This window comes from Bicyclus anynana, chromosome 8 (genome assembly GCF_947172395.1).
Source record: "Bicyclus anynana chromosome 8, ilBicAnyn1.1, whole genome shotgun sequence".
In the NCBI taxonomy this organism is placed as follows: domain Eukaryota; kingdom Metazoa; phylum Arthropoda; class Insecta; order Lepidoptera; family Nymphalidae; genus Bicyclus; species Bicyclus anynana.
This window is the reverse complement of record NC_069090.1, coordinates 16,444,765-16,468,543: the sequence shown is the minus strand read 5'-3', so window position 1 is coordinate 16,468,543 and position 23,779 is coordinate 16,444,765. Positions and strand designations below refer to the sequence as shown.

Genomic DNA, 23,779 nt, shown 5'->3' with positions numbered 1-23,779 from the left:
TGCAAATTCCAAATTCCAATACAGGGTCGTAATGACTCCTCAATGGTCTAATAGTGTATTTTGCACTTGCAATTTTGTAGGTAATATCTTACAAGCGCAAGTTGGACTATGTTTGTTTTTTTTATTCTTCAAGCGATAATGCAATCTGATGGAAGCCGGCTAACTTGTTAGGAGTAGGATGAAAATCCACACCCTTTCGGTTTTTACACGATATGTACCGGAACGCTAAATCGCTTGGCGGTCTTTGCCGGTAGGGTGGTACCTAGCCACGGCCGAAGACTCCAGACCTTGACCAATTAAGAAAACATTAATCGGCCCCGCCGAACCTAGGACCTCCGTCTTGTAAATCCACCGCTCATACCACTGCGCCACGGAGGCCGCCAAATTGCATGGTGCAGAACGTAGTACCATCTTTATAGGAAGACCTGACATAAATACATCTGATAGTTATGTATTTTAGTAGCATGAATGGGTTTTTAAAAACGCTAGGCTAGGTTTCACTAGGATTAATTAAATGTTACCTACAGCATTAAAACAAGTTATGAAATGGTACGACGCCAAAAGTAAACAATATGTTCTGCGGTGAGATTTTTGGACGTCACAATAAAGTTCTTATAACAAGAGAAAGAATATTTTGTTTAAAATAAATCTTTCCGGTTGGCAAGTTTTAATTTGGTACCTGATTTTATTCTATGCCACAGCATACTGCAGAGTTTTATTATGTAAAATTTAAATAATAAAGCTTTCTCTAAGGAGTTTTGTCTTGGTCTAATTATTCGAGAATATTTGGTAATACATACATTGAATTGAACAATACAAAGAAGTACATTGATTATAATATATACGTCTATATAATCAAAGATTATAAATAGTTACACTGGAGCTTGGCATTAGATATTATAGCACGATCTTTATAGTAAAGTTTAGAGCTTACGTAGTTGTTATTCCATTTCAGAAATTGACCACAGAGCACATTTAGCCTTTGAGTCGCGAAGAAAGCTTCCGTTGCATAAGAAGTTCTGGCAGCGCAAAACCAACTTTTTTGAAAAGCTTCCCAAACGCGCTGTTTTGGGGCTTTATTTCGGTCGTGTTTCATAACTGGCCCGCTTGGCGGCCGCCCAGCGAGTTGTTTTTATTGTTTTCATATTTCATTTCCACTCTTTCACTCGATTGTCTGGTTTGTCCGTCCGTCTATTTACGCTTTGGCAAAGTCAAGGGAGTTGCGTCACACATATTGTACATAGGTATGTATTTATTTTAATTTTATATACGCGTAAAATGCCCGGAATCGCCTCCGCTTTCATCTACGCACGAAATGACGGATGTGGATTGTGAAATGAATGGAATAGATATAATTGCGCTGTCGCTTAGATGCATAATCCTTTGAAGATAAAAATATTAATCGTAAAGTTTTCCATTTCTTAAAACAGTAAATCTTTCGAAATGTTAGTTAGTTAGTTAGTCCATTTATCATTGGTGAAGTTTGTAGGGGTAATCTTAAGAACTTTTGAAGCGATTTTGAATGTGAGTATTGTGTATTTAATACCTGTTTCACCATGGGAATGGGTACTACGCCGATAAAACTGGGGCGACTGCTTAGTATATAATAGAAATAAGTTGGGACGTCCGACTTTTGTGGACGGATAATAGTCCATCATGACGCATGATCTATGGTTCAGAGGAAAAACTTAGCTACTATATCTGCTATGCATGGTGCTGACTTTAAAAAAATACTTTAGTTATAAAACCTCGTTTAGAAAAAAGAAACTGATTTTTTAATATTTGTTATCCAAGCGTACGTACGTTATATGGGTAAAGTAAATAGTGTTGTTCAGGCGTACCAAACAGTAGCTAAAATAAATAAGGAAGCACTTTTAATCTCAAAGCCACTCCAGCAGGAGCCATACCAGCAGAGGCAAGTAACTCTGACATGCATAATGCATTATCTTTTAACATTTTAAAGTGAAAGTCGTCTATTTGCTGTTTTACTGCGCAATGGGAATTGCCGAGCGCGAGTGTATTGCGGGGAGCATTGAGTGTGTGCAATGTTCTAGAGCTTCCTATTCTACTACTGCCTAGTCGGTACAGTGGTTAGCCATGTTACTTCGGATAGTGTCTTGGATGGGGTTCGAGTCTTGGGTCGATTTCTATACTCATTGTAAGAGAAAAGATTTGCTTGTTTGCAAATACTGATCTGACTCTGAAGCTACTGAACTGATTTGAAAAATTCTTTCACTGTTGGGATGCTGCACTATCACCGAGTGTTATACGCCATATTTTATCCCCGTGCTCCTAAGGGAAAGGGAATCACGCGGGTAGAACCACGCGGCGTCTGCTAGAATGAAATATTGAGCTTTTCATTTTTAGAAATTCTTAATATAGCTATTGGATAGAAGCAGGCGTTACCTTGCGGAAGTTCATCATGATTATATAATGATTTATTTATTTTGCTATCATCCGCGAAAATTCGGCGAACCCATGCGACAACGTCACCCAGGTCCGACAAAATACTCTCTACGTACGTTTCACCCCGAAACCGGAGCATCCTCAGGAGATGTTGACTCTACAACGTGCAATTGCATTGCAGAATTTTCGCGGATGATAGCAAAATAAATAAATCATTATATAATCTTAATATAGCAGCTTGGATTAGGGAATTTCCGGCAGGCAGTAGATAAATATTATTTTAAAGGGACTGGACTTCAGGCCGAGAGGTCATGAGTTCGATTCCCGCCCGATGGACTATTGACGTACCCACTCCTAACACAATCTTTGCAAATACGAGTAAGTGGAGAGGAATTTTCTTCAAATCATCAAATGTATTTACAATTTATGTGTATACACACTTGCAAACTGTCCGCTGTTACTCCTGCGTAGTTTCCGTTGATGTGGGAATACGGGGATAAAATGGAGCATATGTTGCTCGCTGATAATGTAGTTTTCCATTGGTGAAAGAACTTTTAAAATCGGTTTAGTGGTTAAGGCGTAAAAGCGTTCTGTTTATAGAAGTTTTGATATAGGCTATTGCATAGAGATTTTCAAACGTATGAAGATAGAAACATCTAGTACGGCATAGAACATAGTTGTAACATTCGCTTTACATAATAGGTATGCGCCACTCGGCCCTTGCCCTTCCGATGTAGGTCGCGACGGAGTGTCCGCAGTGCTGGCCACTCGCTTCGGACATTTGTAATAGGCTAGTTGACACCTTTTTTTAATGGTCTTTAAATTGTTCATTATCGCTCTACTAGATTGAAAAAAATATCATAATTTTTTATACATATGAAAAATATTTTTTGGGCCAAAACGGCCATGATTGTTTATATTTTATCTGTTTCATGACGTCACGTAAACACTAAACCTTATTCAAACGGTTTAGTGTTTGTCAAAATTATTAGTTATTAATTACTTTCAGGTTTATTCCTTTAGTAACATCAAGTAACATTGTGACGTCACAAAATGGACGACAGCATTTTTAACGTTTGGAAAAATTTATAAAATACATAATTACCTTAATGAAAACCTTAATTTTTCATTTATCATTTAATATACATATACGATACATACTACCCACCCACAATCGTTTATTTGAACGTGCTCTATTTACTCTAGAATACCAAACGGATTAAAAAAGTATTCCTGCATTTCACAGATTAATCATTCAGACTATTTAACACATTTTTTTTTATTTTTACGACGGGAAAACCACATTCGAAGCTCATTTATTTTCTGCCTACTCTGTAATTTTCCACGTCGCAGTTTGATAGCGGAATCACTGCTTTCACTTTGAAAGGTTAAGCGAGCATGTTGTATATTCCAATTCATTGGCATTTTATAGCTTAACGAGAAACGTGATATTACCATAGACTTATGTACAAAGTTCATGGTTCCAAATATATTTCACTGTTGGGAACTACACAATCCCTGAGTGCTATAGGCTATATTTTATTCCCATATTCCTAGGGAACGGGAACCACGCGTTGTCTGCTAGTCTATACTAATATTATATAGCTGAAGAGTTTGTTTGTTTGATTGAACGCGTTAATCTCAGGAACTACTGGTCCGATTTGAAAAATTCTTTCAGTGTTAGATAGCAAATTTATCGAGGAAAGCTATAGGCTATATATTATCTCCGTATTCCTTCGGGAACGGGAACCACGCGGGTGAAAACGCGTGACGTCTGCTAGTTTCTCATAAAACGGGAGTTGCAAGTGCATTACAAACAAAACTTAAAACAATTTATAATACACCAAATAAAAACAGCTTTGTATTTTCCTCAGGTACCATGAATAAATACATATATTTGGACTATACAGTATACGAACATCACTATCTACATATAAACTAAACTTAAAGTAAACGTAGCCTGTTATTGGTATTAAGATATCTACTTTTACAGTGATTACATTATATACCTACATTTCATACATATATAATGTAGGTATCTACTGCAAAACCTCGCAGTGAATCGCGTAGTTCACATTCCCTCAAGAATACGGGGATTAAACATAGCCTATGTTTACTCCTTGATAATGTACTTATTCCCTGATAATGTAGGTACTATTCGTGAAAGAATTTTCAAATCGAGTCAGTAGTTTTCGAGTTAAATCGTTATATACAAAAATTAAAATCTGTACTCTTTATAATAAACACAACCAGACACACAAATATTTTCCAGTTGTAGGAATCAAATCTGCGGCCGTAGAAGCAGAAAGCAAGGTTACTATTAACTGTGTACACGGCTGTCTAATACCATGAATTTGGCACCAATATTGGCGGAGTTTGTCCCAACGTCCAAATATTGGTGCCAAGTTACAAAGCATAAACAAATACCCCACACACACATATAACTCGGTTACGCTAAGTTTGCACTTAGCTGGAATGCGGGCGCCCCCTCTGCCGCCACCCCCCGCCCGCCCGGCCTGCTCGGTGACGTCACTGGCGCCAGGTGCAGCGCCGCTCATACTTATTCTGTTTACAATCTCCCATTTCTCAAAGCGTACTCTTACTACACAAGTCGCGATCGATCGATCGTGTTGTTATAGAATAGACGGAACGAACTACTATGAACCAAGAGCCTGCGACACCCAGACTTAGGACATTTTATGAAGGGTGAGAGTTTGTCAGTACATTTTCCCACAGATACCCACTTATGGAGTATGGGCTGTGGTGGCAGTGTAGAAGTTAGCAGGGTTTTAATACTTTCCTCGGCATAATTCAAGTCTCAATAGCTCAGCCGTTAAGTGGTTGAACTCATCATCGAGAGGTGGTGGTTCGAACCTCGCTCGCTGGACTATTGTCGTACCCACAGTATATTTCGACTAGTTGGAGGGAAACGCGAATGAATATAGGTCATATTAAATTATGAAAAACCCCTAATGGTCATGAAATTATCTAGAGTAAAGCCTTTTTAGCCAGAAATTATTTTAATCATAACAGAAAATTTTAAATGTTGTTGCGATATGTAATTGTTTATTTTTATTTTTTTATCACCACCAACTTTCTCATCAAACGAAACTAAGAATTCTCTTTTAGTGCGCTTTAATTTGAGACACTCTAGGTACTATATTTGCATTTGTATTACCACTTTCACCCTCCAAAACTGTTATACGGCTCAACCGATTTTCATCAAACATGTCTCATGTCAAAGAACACTCGCACATAAGTCGCCTTTATTACAATAAACTAAATTGAAATCGCTTCATCCGATCGGAGCTATGCTTCCATAGACAGACATGAGACACGTCAAACTTATAAAACCCCTGCGTCAGGGGTAAAAAAGATATGGCAAATATAATATACTTTAAAAAAAATATGTACATAGGTACCTCTAGCGGACGCCCGCGACTTCGTCCGCGTGAAATTTAGTTTTTTACAAATCCCTCGGGAACCATGGATTTTCCGGGATAAAAGTAGTAAAATGTGTTAATCTAGAGTAAAATCTATTTCCATTCCACATTTTAGCCAAATCGGTTCAGTAGTTGCGGCGTTAATGAGGAACAAACATCCATACAAACTTTCGCGTTTATAATATTAGTAGGATTATGAGATGTCCCCAGTCGTAAGTCTCTTCAAGCGAGCAACCCTTTGAAAGACAACAGTTGAAGATATTTTTCAAGAGAACTTTAAGGATCACTGGCGAAAGCTTACCAAGAAGCTATGGATCGAGACAATATAATTCCTAATAGAAAATACCACAATATACGTTTACTTACCACCTATCTTGTGGGTAGGACAATATTATAGCTATAGATAGGGTTTTATTACAATTATTTTTGTTTTTATTGATCACGTGTAACTTATTTAACTTTGATCGTTGCTCCAATACTACGAGTTCATGGCAATATTCATAATGTTGTAAATAAGGAAGTTCTAAATATAGATAATTCATTATACTTGTTATTGTTCATTGTAATTGTTATAATATATGTATATAATGTATTTGGACGGATATGTGTGTTCTTTGGTGCACTTTTTAACACAATAAGATAATGAATTCTGTAAAATATTCGATGGCGGCTCCCCTCAGTGGAACCTTGCGCACGTCACTGTACCAATAAGAATCGCCTCAAGATTCTGTACTGTTACTGTGAGACACTATATTAGAGAAACTATATCCTATAAATAATAATATGTACGTATAGTGCTTGCCCTTGCTAAAATGTTTGTGCACGCCACTGTATACACGTGACCGCGCGTAGTGGATCGCCGACGTGTGTGTGAGCGCGGCGCCTCGCGCCACGTGGTCGCCGCCATAGCGGAATAATAATAATACGCGCAGCTGACTGACTGCGATACCGACCGACATACCTACTCGTCGCTACTGGCTCCCGAAACGTACCAAAGATTTTATACTATTAGTTATGTCACTAGCGCGTCGAAACTGAGGCGAATAAAGGTGCCTAATTGTCTTAATTTCATTTAGTGCATTTAATCTTGTTTACAATGTCGATTTGTGTGTTCAGGAAGTGTAAAAACTATATACATTAATATTTTATAATGTAAGTAATTGTACACAAAATTGTACATGTGTGCGCTCAGTAAAGTAGCTAGTCTAAATACACTTTTTGCGGTGATTTTGTATTTGTAGGTACGTAACATATGTAATCAATATGTAATGGTATAAAATGGTTGTTGCGAGTTGTATATCGAAATTCCTTTTTAACCTCCATCTCCACTGCGATCATGACACATTGCGATTATGTATTGTCTGTGACTGAAAACAAAGCTGTACTAATTTTATGTCACGTCTTTCTTCATAAAAATCCACTTCCTTTTTCAAAATGGCGGCGTGCGGCTTAGGCTTAGGATTCGGAAAACTTGAATTGACTATAGAAGCGTATCTCTGGACAAAAGTCAAAAAATGTATAATTTTTCCGAGATTCAAATGATTGAATGGACCTATGAAATATAAAGCACACACTAACTACACTTTTTGTCATAGACTTAAAAATGAAAATTAACAAAAATCGTGCCAGAATCATAAAATGACTAAAATTGTTTGACCGAAATCGGCAAAAATGAACGATTTACTCATAGAAGAGATGAACTTGCATCACTGACCCGTCGTACGCAGATCAATGACCATTCCCCAAAATGTCCACACTACCTACTCCCGAGTCAGATTGCGATGTGCAACCTGATCCTGCAAAGTGACAAAGAAGTGAATGGGAAAACCGAAAACACGAAACTTCTATTATTATCTAATTTTCCTGTTCCATACGAAGTATTTTTAAAGCACGAGTATCTTGTACGAGTAGATACCTACTCAGATATAATATGTTTAATGGAATTGCGTGAATAACAATATTGCTATCGAAAGGTTATCGCGCTGATAACTGATAAGCGCTGATAAGCGTGATAAGCGCGATGTGGGTCGTCGCAATGATAGAGCACCTGCGCCGTACGATACTGTTTACTACTGGTGCCGCGGCGCGCGCACACTGGCGCCGCGCGGCGGACGATAGCTTCATTGACATTGTCGCAGTACGCGCATCCCAAACCCTTAGGCTATGAGGCTGGAGGAGAATACCGGGGGAGCAAGGTCCCCCGCGACGCACCCGGGCAAGAAGGCATTGACCCACACATCAACATTGTATTCAAGTTGATTCATTTCAAGTTAGCTCCTATACAAGCATTTTTGTAAAGTCAAAGATGAAGGCCGAAATTGGGTTCATGTTCCCAATGTTCAGGGGTTCAAAAATGTCCTAAAATCTTGTATTTTTTATTAGATTACTCCATTTGAATCTTAGACGAAAATAATATTGACCAACAGGAAAAATTAGTGGGTTTTCTTTAATTTCATACTGATCCAGCTTTGCAAATACGTGTTTCGCTGATTGACATTGGTTATCAGGTCCTTATATGTTTTAATTTATGGCCAATTTATAGCTTTGTATATAATAGTTTTAATTTTTTTGTATAGAGACAGGGCTTAGAATAGCTGTAGATTCGTAGAGAGCCGGGAAAAAAAGCGGCAGGTGCTCTTCTTAAATTTATAATTCTACGTTTATGTCGTGAATGATGAAAGATGAAATGTTACGACTCATGAAGTGTGATAAAAGCTTGATAGTGAGTGGAAAACCATTCTCAATAAACAGAGCAAAGAGTAAATTAATACAGAGTACGCATGGGACACGTTCCAGTAAAGCTCTCTGCGTCCGTCAACCTGGTGTAGTTTTTTGTCTCATTGCTTGTTTTTGTTTTTATTGCATTTACACTGACAATCGTGTCCTTTATACCGGAACATAGCAATGCTGTTTGGCATGACTGCTTCTCCGGATGAGCTTGAACACATCTTACAGTGAACCACCCACGTCCATCATCCTGAGGCGTAGGTGCTAAGTCTCATTGCCTGTATTTACACAGCAACCGTGCCCTTCAGACTTTGCGTGGCGGCCTCTTCGGGCGAGCCAAACTAGTAGTGAACTGATGCTAATGGTGTTGTCGTGTGCAGGGACGGATATGTGCGCGACGGCGGCATCGCGAACGACTTCCGCGCGGGCGCGCGCATGTCGCTGCTGGGCTCGGCGTACCTGGCGCCGCCCGCGCCGCCCGCGCACCACCCGCCGCCCGCCGACCCGCCGCCCTTCAAGAAGATCCGCCTCGCCGCGCAGCGCCCCGCCGCCAAGCACCAGCAGCTGCGCGTCGACACACGGGTCAGTAGCACAGCGTCACCATCGTCAACAACGTCACCGTCAGCCGATGGCCTTCCATTGCTGGGCGTGAGTATCCTGACAGGCTTTCGGATTAGGTGGATGATTCGTTCTACCGCAGAACAGCAACCATCATTGGCTGTGGCTTCTCAACCAAACAATGTCGCTTGTATAGTTGACAGTTATCCGGTGACGGTGGGTAATAATTTAAAATGTCTGTTCCAATATTTGCTTTCTTATACGAGTCTGTGCTGGCCAAATATTCGTCTTTTTATGGATGCAGACTATAATTGCCTACCGTACTTGAATGTGGGCTGACGTTGTATCGTATACGTTCCAGGAGCCGGTGATGAATTTGTACAACAACACGGTGGAAGTGCTGTCACCCAATAACCCCTCCGACACCACCCTCGAGGACCAGAGCTTTCGCACCACCAAGGATGACTTACTACAGCAGATATCCAAGGTGAGCAACCCATTCACCTATAAGAGTAAATACTATCTCTGCAGCAGCCCTGCATTCTGTAATGTTACAGCGCTGCTGACATACATTTACACATGTGTGATAGGCGAAACGTTTGTCGACGAGTGTAAAATAACGGAATCAAAGCAAGGACTACAAACTAGCTAGTCATTTTATTAAATTATGTCACATGGCCTCCTTACCTTTTATTTTGTAAAAATTTGGCAACTTTTTGCTACGGTCAAAGCACTCTATGGTGCGTTTGACGAAGCCCGGTCAACCCGCGAAAAGTCATTCGATATTTTCCCATGATATCCTTCAACGCGCCATAATCGGGCCACGCATCCGGTCGCAGACACGTGTCGAAAACTCGAACGTTTACGTAATTCGATCGTTGATGACTTTGTTTTCTAAAAATGCAAAGTAAATAAACAACTGAGCAAGCAACTTACAACCCACTAGGTAAAGAGCTGGTCGATATTTTTGGAAGGTATTTGAGCAAGCTGTGTTCTGTTCTTCTCCTATACTATCCTTACTTTGAACCGCAGACCTGGCTGGGGGAATAGTATTTGCAAAAAAAAAACAAATTTTTGACACAATCTGAAACTTTTATGACTTAAAATTTTATATTAAAAGAGAAATATAATAAAGCCAGTCTGGTTACTCTTTGTGAAATAATTTTGCAAGCATTTGGAAAAGTTAAAAACCCGCGACTAAATAATGTGGCTTATTTATTTTTTACTAACTGCTAAAAATATTTTAATTTAAAAGAAATTTGAGGTTGCCTCAAGGATATTTTTTGCAAAAATAATTCCATTATTTCCCAGCCAGGTCTCCATTTATGTGTTTAGGATAGCTAAAAGATAATTTTCCAGCTTGCAAATACCTACCCGAAAATGGTCACTAGCTCTCGGAACACGTGGGGCGATCGCTATTCTACGGAATTGGATATTCACAAAATATGCTGATCGCTGACACGCTGCCATCGTACGAGTCGCAATGCATGCGATAAATATTGCTTATCATACGTGTAGGTACGCTGTTTTTATGAGTTTAATGATTTTATTGCGAAATATGTCATTCATCACTTATTATCTATTGCATGTCTTATTAATGTTATAGACGTGTAATGTATGTTTGGTTAACCATCAAGTAATAATGGGAGAAAGGATTTGTAATTTGACATACAAATACTACCATATTTTAGACCGTAATTTAATACCTGTTAGAGTATAGATATTAAAATTCAAACTGTCTCCTAGTCTAATTATTTTAATTATTATTCTCTGAACTCCTGAAAGTGCGATTTGCTATGCTTTATCATGGCCATAATCATTATTTGCATATGTTTTGGTTGGTAATTTCCACGGATAGATTAGTTTAGAGAGCAACATTTAATTTGTATATTGCAATTTAATCGGTTTTTTATTGCTAATCCCAATAAAATACCGTACCTACTCTCAGATATCCAATATTCATTAATAACGTAAAATTATACCGATAAATTAATGTTTTGTCCTATAAATTTAAAAGTTATGTCAGCAACAAGTCGCTTAAACGACTATCACCCGGAGGACAGTTACACACTCAACTCCAGTCTCGTTCGTAAAGCTCTAACAACTGTAAAATATTATAATTTGTCTAAATTAATATTATTAATTTTTTTGTCGCATAACTTTCCTACTTAACCTTTCAAATGGTTCTGGCAAGTAACAAGTCGCTTGAGCAACTATTGTCTATGCGACAGTCGCGCGCGCGACACCAACGTTGCTCGGAATCCCTCATTCGCACGAGAGTTTTTTTAAACAGACGTTAATAAAAGCGTTTAAATATACTATGAAGTTAACAAAAAAAAGTGTCGCTGTTTTGAAGTTTTAAAAATAGCTGTCGTATGAACATATTTAACGATTTAACGTCCGTTATTTATAAGTAAAAATAGAATTTTGACTTTGACGTTGTTTAAAAAGCTCTCGTGCGAATGAGGGCTAAAGCTCTTGCTACTGTGACCACATAGTAACTATCCGCGGAGGGCAATAAATAACAACTTTTAATAACATCTCCCGCGGAGATAGTCGAGCAAAAACTATACTGTGTAATGAAGTTGCTCGAAAATTTATGGACTATTTAATGACGGACTTTCCAAATAATACTGTGTATTATTTGGAACCTTACCTACCACGGTATTACCATGCGGTAACATTAAATTATACCCATATTGTTATACTAGTATACGCTTTATTAAACTTTACGTACATAGCTTCCTCTGGAATCAATCTATTTTTTAATGTAAACCGCATTATAATTAGTTGAATAGTTCAACAGATATAAGCGTAGAGAAGGCGAGAAGCGTAGTTGTTGGATGCACTAGATCAGGGTTTCTCAAACTTTCGGCTCCACGAACCCCTCTTGAAATTTCCAAGTGTGACAGCGAAGCCCTTACTAATTACTGAACCTCCCCCCCCCCCTCCAAGAAAAAAAAATTTAAGTGTTGAAGAAAATAAGGTTTTTATTTGAATAAAAGGTAACACATAAAGTACCAAAAGAAATGTCTTTGTAATATTAATGTGATGGGTGTGCTTGTTTCTTGTCGCAAATGAATTCAATGTTAGGAGTAATTTTGGACAATTTTAACCATAATTCTGACTCGGTATCAGTTATCAAGCCACCATTATGTAAATTTTGTCGCGTACCCCCTGCCGTCAAATGGTGAATCCCTAGGGGTTCGCGTACCCCACTTTGAGAAATCCTGCATTAGATGACAGTTATACACTACGAGGGAACTACAACCATCAGGCAGACGTCATAGACTTTCTAAACAATTGTTCAATTTGCATACTGCTTTGTTAATTGCTGTTAATTTTCAATCTCTTCTTGTTGAAAGATAGAGGAAATCTGTACATTTAAATCGACTTAATCAGCCTATTTAAATAGGCCACTAAAAAACCAGGCCTCTTCCTTATAGTAGAGAGAATTTTGAGCTTCGATCCACAACATGTCTTCAGTGCGGGTCGGTAGGCTAAGGAGCTAAGGGTTATAATGTTTGACTATGTAAGGATCACTGTGAGGTGTGTGTACTACCTGCTCGTAATGGGTAATAATAACGGGACTCTTGTTTACTTAATGCTAGCCATTCACTATCCGGTAAGCTCACATGCATGTAGCGCTAACGGCTTGACATCTGCAGGCATGTGACTTATTGGATGGTGGGTGCCTAGCATAACAACTGTATTGCTAAAATAGGAACGTGAGATGGACTACAGACTACATAATCTATACTCATATAAATGAAAAGTATACTTATCTAAATAATTAACATTTATTGTTCATGAACCTCCAGGTGGATCGAGAGATGGCGCTGTCGGAGACGACGCTGCAGAAGCTGAAGAAAAAGCAACAGGAGCTGGAGCAGACGGCGTCCAAGCCCGCGCTCAAGGAGGAGCCCGAGGAGCTGCCCTCGCGCCACCGCAGCCTGGCGCAGTGCATCTACGCCGACAACAGGAAGAGGGTGCGTTGACATCGCCTTGGTACACCACTAACACCTCCCATTAGGGGGGTGCACACCATAGATTGAAAAATGCCCTGCCTACCCTGAGGGTTAATTACGAATCCTGCATTGAAGAAAGATTTTCCCACTTTGTACATTTAGTTCACATAGTGCATACCTTAGTATATGCACGCCATTGCCTCCTATGGTCAGACGGGCCGACCTCTTTTGACAATCTCTGGCGTGGTTGATGGTATCTAATTCCCAACAGAGAGCTCCTGGGTTCGATTCTCAGCACTGGTAAGTTTGAAATTTTATGTGTTCTAAAATAGCTCAGATCTGGTCTGGTCGGCAAAGACGTAGCGCCAAGCGATTAAGAGTTCCAGTACGATGCCGCATAGAAACCTTCAGAGATAGAGAAGGAGGAAGTTTTACTTCTTCCAAGTTAGCCTGATTTCATCTTAGACTAAGAGGGCGAGCCCAGTATTTGCTCTACGCGTGTTTCCAAGGCCGAAATCTTGACTCCGTACAAGTTATTTACTCGCCATTATTGTCCCATTGTGTATACTCTCCCCCTTCTGTGGCTGCAACGTTACTGTATCCGGGAATCCGAATCCGGGGTCGGATCACGTATTTTTTAAAATTTTCCAAACGTCAAAAACGCTGTCCTCCATTTTAATAATAATAATAATAATAATAATAATAATAATTTTCTTTATTTATGGCTACAAAGGCCCAATTGGTTAGTTACAATCTTAAAAATTATGTTAGTAGGTACACAAATTACATTTAAGAAAATAAAAATAAATAATAAACTATCTCACCGCACCAAAACAGAAATAAATTTCTGCAGGATCGGCGAGTCAGTCTTGCTTGCTAACATGTTCAAGATCCTATTGGGGCTCGCCCGCAGTCTTGCTAGGAGGGATGACTTCCGTTTTCGAATTATTTTGTGACGTCATTAACACACTTGATGTACTAAACGTCAACCTAATTGTTAACCTATATTTTTGTCATATTAAATTATAGTGACGTCAGGAAACAGTTGAAATATAGACTGTCATGGCCGACAGGCCTTTTGGCACGTATTGTTAAAAACATATTTAAAACTAAAATTTCATGTAATCATGTCTCAAAAAAATATGATTTTTTTTTTCAATCAAGTAGAACAATAATGAACAATTTAAGACCATTAAAAAAAAAGTGTCAACTAGCCTATTATAAATGTTAACATCACCCATACTTGAGGAGTTCGTAGCACTGAGTGACTATCCCTCCGCTTCCTGGGTGTCTCGTTCACATGAGTGACAGTGCCGTTCGTGTGGCCAGGCGGCGGCTGCGCAGTCAACTAGCCTGTTGTAAATGTTAACACTACCCATACTTGAGGGATTCGTAGCACTGAGTTATCATCCCTCCGCTTCCTGGCTATGTCTCGTTGGCGCCCAACTGGCGTGTTGTACACTTCACATGAGTGACAGTACCGTCTGTGTGGGCAGGCGGCGGCGGCGCACGCGGCGCTGGCGCACCTGGGCCCGCCGGTGCGCTACCCGCTGTACAACCAGCCCGAGGACGCGGCCGTGTACCACGACAACATCCGCCGGCACCGCGCCTTCAGGAAACGCCTCGCCGACCATCTCAAGGGCGTGCGCCTCGACACTGAGAAGGTATTTGTTTTTTATTTGCTATATCTTTTTTATACGTGACCAATATTCCCATTCCCCTTCAACTAGTCGGGAAATACTGTGCTAGGTGTAGGTACGACAATAGACTAACAGGGTGAGGATTGAACCACCACCCCTCGGTGATAAGTCCAACCGCTCTTTCTGTTGAGCTATTGCTTGGCTTATGGCTTTTGATTCTAAGAATTGAATAACTGTAACTTACCTTGAAGAGGCTGTAACTTCTTTTAGTAAATCCATCAGTCTGCAACTATTATTAGGTAACATTATTAATGATAGTTTGGTAAGAGATTTTTTAAGCAACCTACTCGCAACATACTTTATAGTATTTTAAAGGGCAATGTGCACCAAAGTATAAAAATCTATACCCATTACCCAGGCGGTACAGATATAAAACAGAGGGGAATAATCAGAATATTACTCTAGTTCAAGACAAGTAATAGTCGCAATATTATAGGAAGCTAAAAAGAAAACTGAGTAAGTCGTCTCGTAGCGAAGGATTGATGCGCACGCCAAAACCTCCTGTGGGTTCCTTAAGTAGCCTATGACAATCTGAAAAATAAATCGCAATATGGTATTGTCAATTACAAAAAAATACCCACGAGTACATAAAATTATAAGGTGGGTTTATCTTAACAATTGAAATTTTGTTTGGTTATAGTATGCGATTTCACACAACACACGCAATTTCTCAAACCAGGTCAGATTGTGCCCATTGTCCTTTTATTTGAATTGATAATTTTATCTAATAAACAGCCGAAGCACTTCATTAGTGCCAAGTTGACGTTTCTACTGTAGTTATTATGTTCATTTCCTATATCTCTTTAACTCTATCTCTCTGTATCTGCAGCGGGAAGACGCGCTGACGGAGGAGTACAGCCGGCGCGCGGCGGAGTGGATCCGACGCGTGGAGAGGATCGAGCAGGGTCAGAAACGGAAGGCGAAGGACGCCAGGAACCGAGAGTTCTTCGAGAAGGTGACTATATTTATGTCTTCAATCCCGCAGGGTCTCGTAAAGCTATAAATCTTGAGGGCCAAGGATTTTGAGCTCCGAGTCGGGTAAACAAATTAATATTCGCATCAGCGGATATGAGAGCGAAGTCACGCTAAAACCTCGTACTTCAAAGTTAACTTTAACAACACAATTATGCAATAAAAACTCTCTTGTCTAAATGTTTTAACTCTCAACACAATGAGATCAGCTGTTGATTTCTCAAGATATGAATGGTACTCAGAAGCAAATAAAAGGAGCCTAAACACCGCGCTTTTCGACAAGTGAATGTTGCATTTAAAAGCTCGTTATCGTTCGACTCCCATAGTCGATATATGATTTTAGATATTGAAAACATTTTTATGTTGGTTCGTTTTTCAGATGTTAAAAACATTTTTGAAGTGATAACTTCTTATGAGAGGGTTACAAAGCGTAACGTAACGTTACAGCGCCAAGTCTGTCTGGATTCCTTTTCTCGTTTTCAGATGTTGATAACATTTTTTTATGTTGATATAATATTTGCTAATGTGTGTGTGTGTGTGCGTGTGTGGCGGCAGGTGTTTCCCGAGCTGCGCAAGGCGCGCGAGGAGCGGGAGCGGTTCAACCGGCTGGGCGCGCGCGTCAAGTCGGAGGCCGAGCTGGAGGAGATCGCGGACGGGCTGCACGAGCAGGAGCACGAGGACAAGAAGATGCGCTCGCTCACCGTGGTGCCGCCGCTGATGCGCCACTCCCCCCAGCACTTCGACACCAACAGTGAGTCGACCCGCCACCGCCCATTGCCCCCCCGACCCAGGTTCACACAGGCTGAATCGTGGGAGGGCGGGCTTGTTTGCTCTTCGCATCTTCCCCTGGCCGCTTACCTGACTCCCTACACACAAGTTATTTATTCGTCATCCTTATCCCATTGTACCCACTCTCCCCCTATAATGTGGCTAAAACATCATTACATAACAGATCCAACCAACCAATCAACAGTGATTCGTCATCACCATCAATATCAGCCGGTGGACACTGCTGGACATGGGCCTCTCTTAAGGATTCCAAACAACACGATTTTAGTCGCTTGTATCCTGTAGCTACCTACAACCCGCATGATATCCAACTAGTATGGAAGGGGGGGGGGGGGGGGGGTTTGAGTGAGTGGGCACCCTTATATCTCTAAACTACTACCTTAGATAGTTGTTCCGCCCCTCCGTTCGTCGTCTAGCTCTCGAGCTCAACTCTGACATGGCATACATATAAAACATACAGTTAGATACATGTCGAAAATGACCACTATTTTTTGCAGTAACTAATGCCTGTGAATCGTATAAAATTCTTGATTCGCGGAAATGTGAGAAATATTATTTCAGTTTTAGCAAGAAACACTAATTAAACTAATTCTAAGTTATTTGTATCCTTTACCTTAAAATCTCAAGTTAGATGGCTTTGCATGATTGATGTATCATCAATATCTACTTTCCATCATCTAGGTTTAATAGGGAAGCTTAAAATTTAATAGATTATTAATTATTGGTCGATAGAAATGGGATACAAACTGCGACATCTTTTTCCTAAAATTTCATAGGCCTGTAACCTTCGAACCCATTATCTTGAAAGCCGTGAAGTAAACGTATAGTATCTCTGCAGGCCGCTGCATGGACATGGAGACGGAGTACAAGGAGCTGAAGCTGCGCAACGTGTGGACGCGCGCCGAGAAGGAGGTGTTCCGCGAGAAGTACCTGCAGCACCCCAAGAACTTCGGCCAGATCGCCTCCTTCCTGCCCAGGAAGAGCGTGCGGGACTGCGTCAGGTACGGACCCTAGCGTCCTTCCGCTCCGTAGGAATACAGGAATAAAATATAGCCTATAGCACCCGGTAATTGTGTAGCTTCAAAACAGTGAAAGAATTTTTCAAATCGGTCCTGTTGGTATTGGAGCCCCCTAAGGTCAAATAAAATACATTAGGCACTGCTCGACTTTCTTATTTATTAATTTTGTAAAATATAGTGAATAGCAGATAACTTGAAAAAGAGCAGATAATGACAGATAATATGACACCTGAATGTCCGAGAGTGACAGTTTGTATAGACAATATCCACAGACAATAGAGACTTATTACTGGCTACCGATGTACCATAGACATGTATTTTTGCTACATTCCAACAGGTCCAGTAGTTACGGAGCCTATTCAATGCAAACAAAAACATATAATCAAATTTTTCCTCTTTATAATGTTAGTATGCCAGGAAAGAAGGAGATAACTTAGAGAAACTTGGTATTACTGGCTAAGTGAAAGGGAAGAGACCTCGAGGACGTAGCCTGATGCGTTGTCAGATCAAATCCGCATCACTCTCGATACAAAAGTACACGAATCTCTACAAGTCGCAAAAAGCCGAGCCGCATGATGTCGTGCGGGAAAAAGTCGTCAATGTGTGGTAGGGGTCACGACCCTCAGTAATAAGGATCACGACGCGCACAGATAATATTAATATAGATGCACTTAGTCTACTTAATCCGCAAAATACGTTCTTAGCAGACGTCTACAAACTATGAACGACCTCCCTACGAAGTTTTCGATATTTCGTGATGAACCGCAGACGCCCTACGGTTTCGACCGTGTAGTTCCCATTCCGTGCGAATATGGGAATAAAATATAGCATAATTATGTATCCCTGATAGTGTACTATTACAGTATAGTAATATAAATCTTTACTCTTAATAATATTAGTGTAGAATTAGTGAAAATTCGCGATGTTGCCTATGTGAAAAATATGTATAAATTTTTCTCTTTAATGACTCTATATTATGATAAAAATCGCAATCCAGACTTGTCGAAATGAAATAGTAGCACTGGGGCACATTTGGAGGTCACACGGCATGGCATCCGGAGATGGCACATCCTACCTCCTGAACGAATATCCCTATTTAATGGGGTTGACCATGTGAAGGAAAGTATCTACTTTAAACTTTACTAAAGTACTCCAGCGTTGTTTTGAGTTTGAGTACTTATCTCCAAAACTATTTAACTAATTGACATACTGTGTTTATTAAATATTTTTGTGGTTATTAAATATTTTTTTTTGATAAATATTATTTGCTCATTATATTTGTCTATCTATGTAGTATGTACCATAAGCTTTATCTAAACTTCGTTCTTTGGGTAATGTGGTGTTTGTCGGCAGGTTCTACTACCTGTCGAAGAAGGCGGAGAACTACAAACAGCTGCTGAGGAAGCCGCGGCCGAGGCGGCACGCGCGGCCCCGGCCCGCGCCGGAGCCCGAGCTGCCCGCCGGTGTCACCACAAGATTGCAGCGGATACAGGGTAAAATAAACCTTATAGACATCATTTTAAAGTCTTCAGTATTAGCAATTTAAACATTTCGATGACAGCGTTTTCTGTCTTGAAAATGCTATGATACATAATATTATGTCTGAGGATGGAGTTTTTGCACTGATGAACAGTGTCACTAGTTGGCTAAGGGCAGTAGTCTTTGTTCCGGTAGTTTACGAGATGTTCCGTGACCCAGTCATCAGGCGATGAGTCTGTACGCCGTGGGGTTTTAGCCGGTTGAAGTCCGACATAACCTTCTTACCTCCCCGTGGCGAGAAGGCATCCAAGAGGAAGATTTCCCCACATTACAAAAAAGGGCAGTTGTTTAGAACCCTTTAAGAGACTTGTGTCTAGCTCTCGATGTCGACATGGTGATGATGACGACTGAGTTACGTAATATGTTTGCTTACGAGTATATTTAGTTGTTGTTCTAATGATGTTGGTTGCGCAGGAACGGCGCGAGTGGTGGATAAGGATGCGAGTATGGACGAAATGGCGGTGCCACTCGACCCAACGCCCGTCGATCTCATCCCTGTACCGCCCGCTGCCCCCGCGCACCCCGGCAGGTCAGTCCACCCGAGCATGGACGAGCTGGCGGCGCCCCTGGTGCCCACGCCCGTCGACCTCATCCCCGTGCCGCCCGCCGCCCCCGCGCACCCCGCCAGGTCAGTCCACACTAGCATTAACGAGCTGTCTGTGCCACTGGTGCCCATGGCCGTCAAGTTCATCCTAGTACCGCCCGCCCGCTCATATAATCTTTTTTCAATATATGAACTATAAACATTAACGCACAAATAACAAAGACATTAGTAATTTTGTTTGAACCTACGACGTCATTAATTCGTACCATTTTGTATGGGGCGTTTTTCAGGGATCCGCGGCAGCGTTGCAAGTCTGATCCTTTAAATCTCTGTAGCTCCGAAAGTAATGTACACAGATAGCCTGTTACTTTTGCAAAATTGCTTTACTATTAGCATACTCTTAACTTATATACAATTTAAAAAACTTGTCATTATCCCTATTCCGTTCCAGGTATTGAAAAATTAAAATCTCACAAATATGACTTATGTTTGATTTTAAAAAAGCTATATAAAATAGCGCCATCTGTTGGAGTAATCAAAATTAACTTGAAAAAGCGCCATCTATGTTCGTTTGAATGTACTGCTTGGTTGGGGTTTGTTGTTTGACTTACTACCCTCATTCATTGTTATCTGTCAGTTTGATTGTAAGGAATGCTTCACGTAATACTAAGGGTGGCCGCTCGATGGCGTTGAATTAACGTGATGAACTGTTAGTTTGGAACTGGCTTCTATTTTTGCACATGTGATGTGTTGATGTGAGAACAACACAAAACACAACAACACGTGGAAATAGGGCGGCATTTATAAATATAAGATACGTTTCTTTATTTTGAAAGCGACGTAATGATATGAAAATGTTGTTTGCTGTTTTAAGTAATTTCTATGTGCCACTTGTGTGTCACGTACTTAGTTCTCTTCACCATTTAAATCAGATCTTTCATAAAAGACTTCAAATAACCGTTGATATAGCATTGTGTTTCCCCGAGTACGGGTGGTATTTACATTCATTATTATAAAAAGGAGGTATCCGTAAAAAGTTGTTACGACAGTGCTAGTATAAATAAAAGGGTATTGGGATGATTTGAGTTCAGCTCTTTGTTAGGCAGCGTGAACGCCGTCACGCTGCTAGTCACGTTAGTGACTTTGTAATGCTTTGTGGTGTAATTATTGATCATGAATTGTTTAGTACTGGCATGGAGAACATGACGGGCAGGGGAGGTGTGTTAATGCATTTTAAAGGTATCCCTACACCTTAAACCTACACGCAACGTCACAAGTCTTGGGACCTGCCCGAGATGTTTCCTCTACCACAAAATGATGGTACTGTCACTGTCGCTGCTACTCGTTATCATAAGCTCTATGTTAACAAAAATCAATTCATTTTTAAAACGCTCATAAACGCTTTATAGGACTCAGAAGCGAGAAAAAAGTTATACTTAAAAGTATTAGATATGTACCGTGGTATAGCTGAATATCAGCGCTGTATGTTTAGTACAAGCAACACAAAGCTGATCTGGAAACTTTTCAAGGTTGTGCCAAACATGACATATTGGTGTTCTGATGCTAATACGGACAAAGTTGGGAGCGTCCACTTGTTTATAAATAAAAAGAATCAATATCTAAATTACAGTACAATAGATGAGTGCAATCCAAAACTAAATAAAATCTAAAACCCCAAACAGTAAACATTGGCAAACAATGGGTAGAGCGAACAGCAGCGCAGTCAATCTAAAACAAAGTGCAATAATAAAATCCGCACAAGTACAGTGGTATCGCAGTTCAATACGGCGCGGTGCGGCGGGCGGGCTTTTTAATTACGCCGTGTCAACACGCCGAGCGGCCGCCATGAATTATTCACTGAGGGCGGGATGAGCCCGGGATTTGGCGTTCCCTGCGATATCTGGCGAAGCGGTTGTGTACTGCTGAGTGCAGATTGAGGGTAGAACTACATTTTTTTTCAAGTCAAAGTCAAACAGAAGGAGTCAAACCTTACGTTTCAAAATTGTTTGTAAACCAAGCCTATGAAATGAACACTTTTGATTTTAAAAGCATATCCTTCAAACTTTAATATTATATGCTAATATTCCCATTTTCAATCTAACATGAATAACAAAGAGCAGAATGAGCACGGGATTTAGAATTCCGTGCTTTGTGATTGAGGATAGAACTAAATTTTTTTATAGAATATCACATTAGTATCCTAGGCCAATATTCCTATTTTCAATCCAACAGTATGAATAATAACACTTCTTGCTGTCGGGTAATAAACAATATGAACGAGTTATTTGAAGTTCCGTGCTTAGTAATTGAGGGTAGAACTATTTTTTTTTATTCTATGCTACTTTCCCATTTTCAATCCAACCAGGCGTAGTAGTTAACACGCTGGATGAGCACGGGACTTAGCATTCCATGCTTGATCATTGAGGGAAGAACTAAATTTTCTCGAGATGTCGTCCTTCAAATTTGTCTAATATTTTTCTTTCTAATCTTACTAACGGTAAAGCTTATGCTAGATCTGAGTTCAATATTTTTAGTTCAAAAACGAATGTTGCTGTCAAAAACGGATGAAAACATTTCAAATATGAGTCCCAGTCCCTTGAAGTTTTAATTGTTCAAATTATGCTTATAAGTCCAAGCCCAGAAAATAGGGAAACGATGGAGCTTGAGATAAATAAAACGCGCATCCAGCTCTATTATTTTAAATTACATACTGAACCCCTCTACATTTAAAGGTTTGTATATTTTTAAGATAAAGCTGGCAAGCCTTTATCTTGCAAACAGAAACGTTATGATCGTAAGTGGGTGAACTATCAACTACCTTCTATTGTCGTCATATTTTATCAAAGTTCGTGAACAAGGGTATGCGCCAACACAGATATACTTTTAACTCGTTTTTAAATTACTACGTAGGTACGTTTATTTCTTCGCAGAGAGCGTTGTGATTGATCCTCTATCTGTTTCTCCTGCGTCCTGTATTTTAAATTTTATTGTTTTAAAAAGTACCAAAAATTCAAAGTGACCTTTTTCTAAAAGTCAAATAGTCCTTTTCTGCGAACAAGTACGCGAATGTAATATCCATAAAACGTCGAAAAGGCAACCGAAAAAGGGGTTTTTTGTAAGTTCTTCCCGAGCTGTGTTTGCGCTCCACTCTGCGTTATGAGAATCAGATCGCGGGTATTCTTTGCATTAATCGTTTAAAATTCATATTTCTCCTCAATCCACTTAACTTTTTTCTCAGTCGAATGAATTGTTTCATCGTATTCATTGTATTCGTATAATGTGGGTACTTTTATATTTTTACTGTCTGTTATTTTATCATTTACATTATTTTCCCAAATGAGTAATTGTTTACTCGTATTTGTATATCGTGAGTTCACAGCTCTACCTAACAACAAATTGTAAACTATTTTGTTATAAATTTGTTGTTAGGTAGAGCTGTGAAGGTCTCAGCGAGTAATATTTGCTTTCTTTGTACAACATCAACACATTTATTTGTCTTATTATGTTAGCAACTAAGCAATTCCAGTTCCTCATATAGCTTTTTAAGCTGATTCTTATCTTCTCCAACTTCTAACAAATCTATTTGTGTAATGCGTGGTTAGTTACCACCGAAAGACGTACCGCCAAACGATTAAGCGTTCCGGTTCTCTAGAAACCGAGAGGGTTTGTAGATTTTCATCCTACATATCTTTACAAGATTATACATATATATTACGAGTTAATATATTCCTGATATAGAGCTTTGGAAATGCCTTCGGGAAAAAGGAATTGTAAATCTTGTCCTATTTTTCTTTTCGCAAAAATTGTATAAAAATATCTACATACCTACTAGTATGTTCCCCTTAAGTAATAAAATATTTATCAAACGAGCTCATTTTAATGAATCCATATTTTGTTTACCTCGATAGAGACAACTTTTCATCTCAAACGCGTGTATTTACATCATCGAATCAAACAAAAAAACATCCAATTTCATTCCGCACCCCCCCAGGGATGGAGTTAGAGGCGGGTGGGTGGCGGTGTGTCAATAAAGAAATATAGAATAATAATGGCGCGATATTCGTGCGTGTGTTGACAATCACTCCCGTTATTATTTGCGGAGGATCCCGCGGGA

The 23,779-nt window shown here is 39.8% G+C and overlaps 1 protein-coding gene across 5 annotated transcripts in view; it reads left to right on the top strand.

Moving 5' to 3' along the window:
* Positions 1-23,779, top strand: part of LOC112045895 (uncharacterized) — a 159,705-nt gene that overhangs the window by 109,212 nt on the left and 26,714 nt on the right. For 4 of the 5 annotated variants that reach the window (XM_052883159.1, XM_052883158.1, XM_052883157.1 and 1 more), the window contains 9 exons: positions 8,957-9,158; positions 9,496-9,621; positions 12,956-13,123; positions 14,599-14,766; positions 15,632-15,757; positions 16,330-16,525; positions 17,402-17,564; positions 18,936-19,075; positions 19,536-19,749. In XM_052883159.1, coding sequence (XP_052739119.1) covers positions 8,957-9,158; positions 9,496-9,621; positions 12,956-13,123; positions 14,599-14,766; positions 15,632-15,757; positions 16,330-16,525; positions 17,402-17,564; positions 18,936-19,075; positions 19,536-19,749 — 1,503 coding nt within the window. The remainder of the gene's footprint in view (positions 1-8,956; positions 9,159-9,495; positions 9,622-12,955; positions 13,124-14,598; positions 14,767-15,631; positions 15,758-16,329; positions 16,526-17,401; positions 17,565-18,935; positions 19,076-19,535; positions 19,750-23,779) is intronic. The other variant, XM_052883160.1, reaches the window with a different exon arrangement.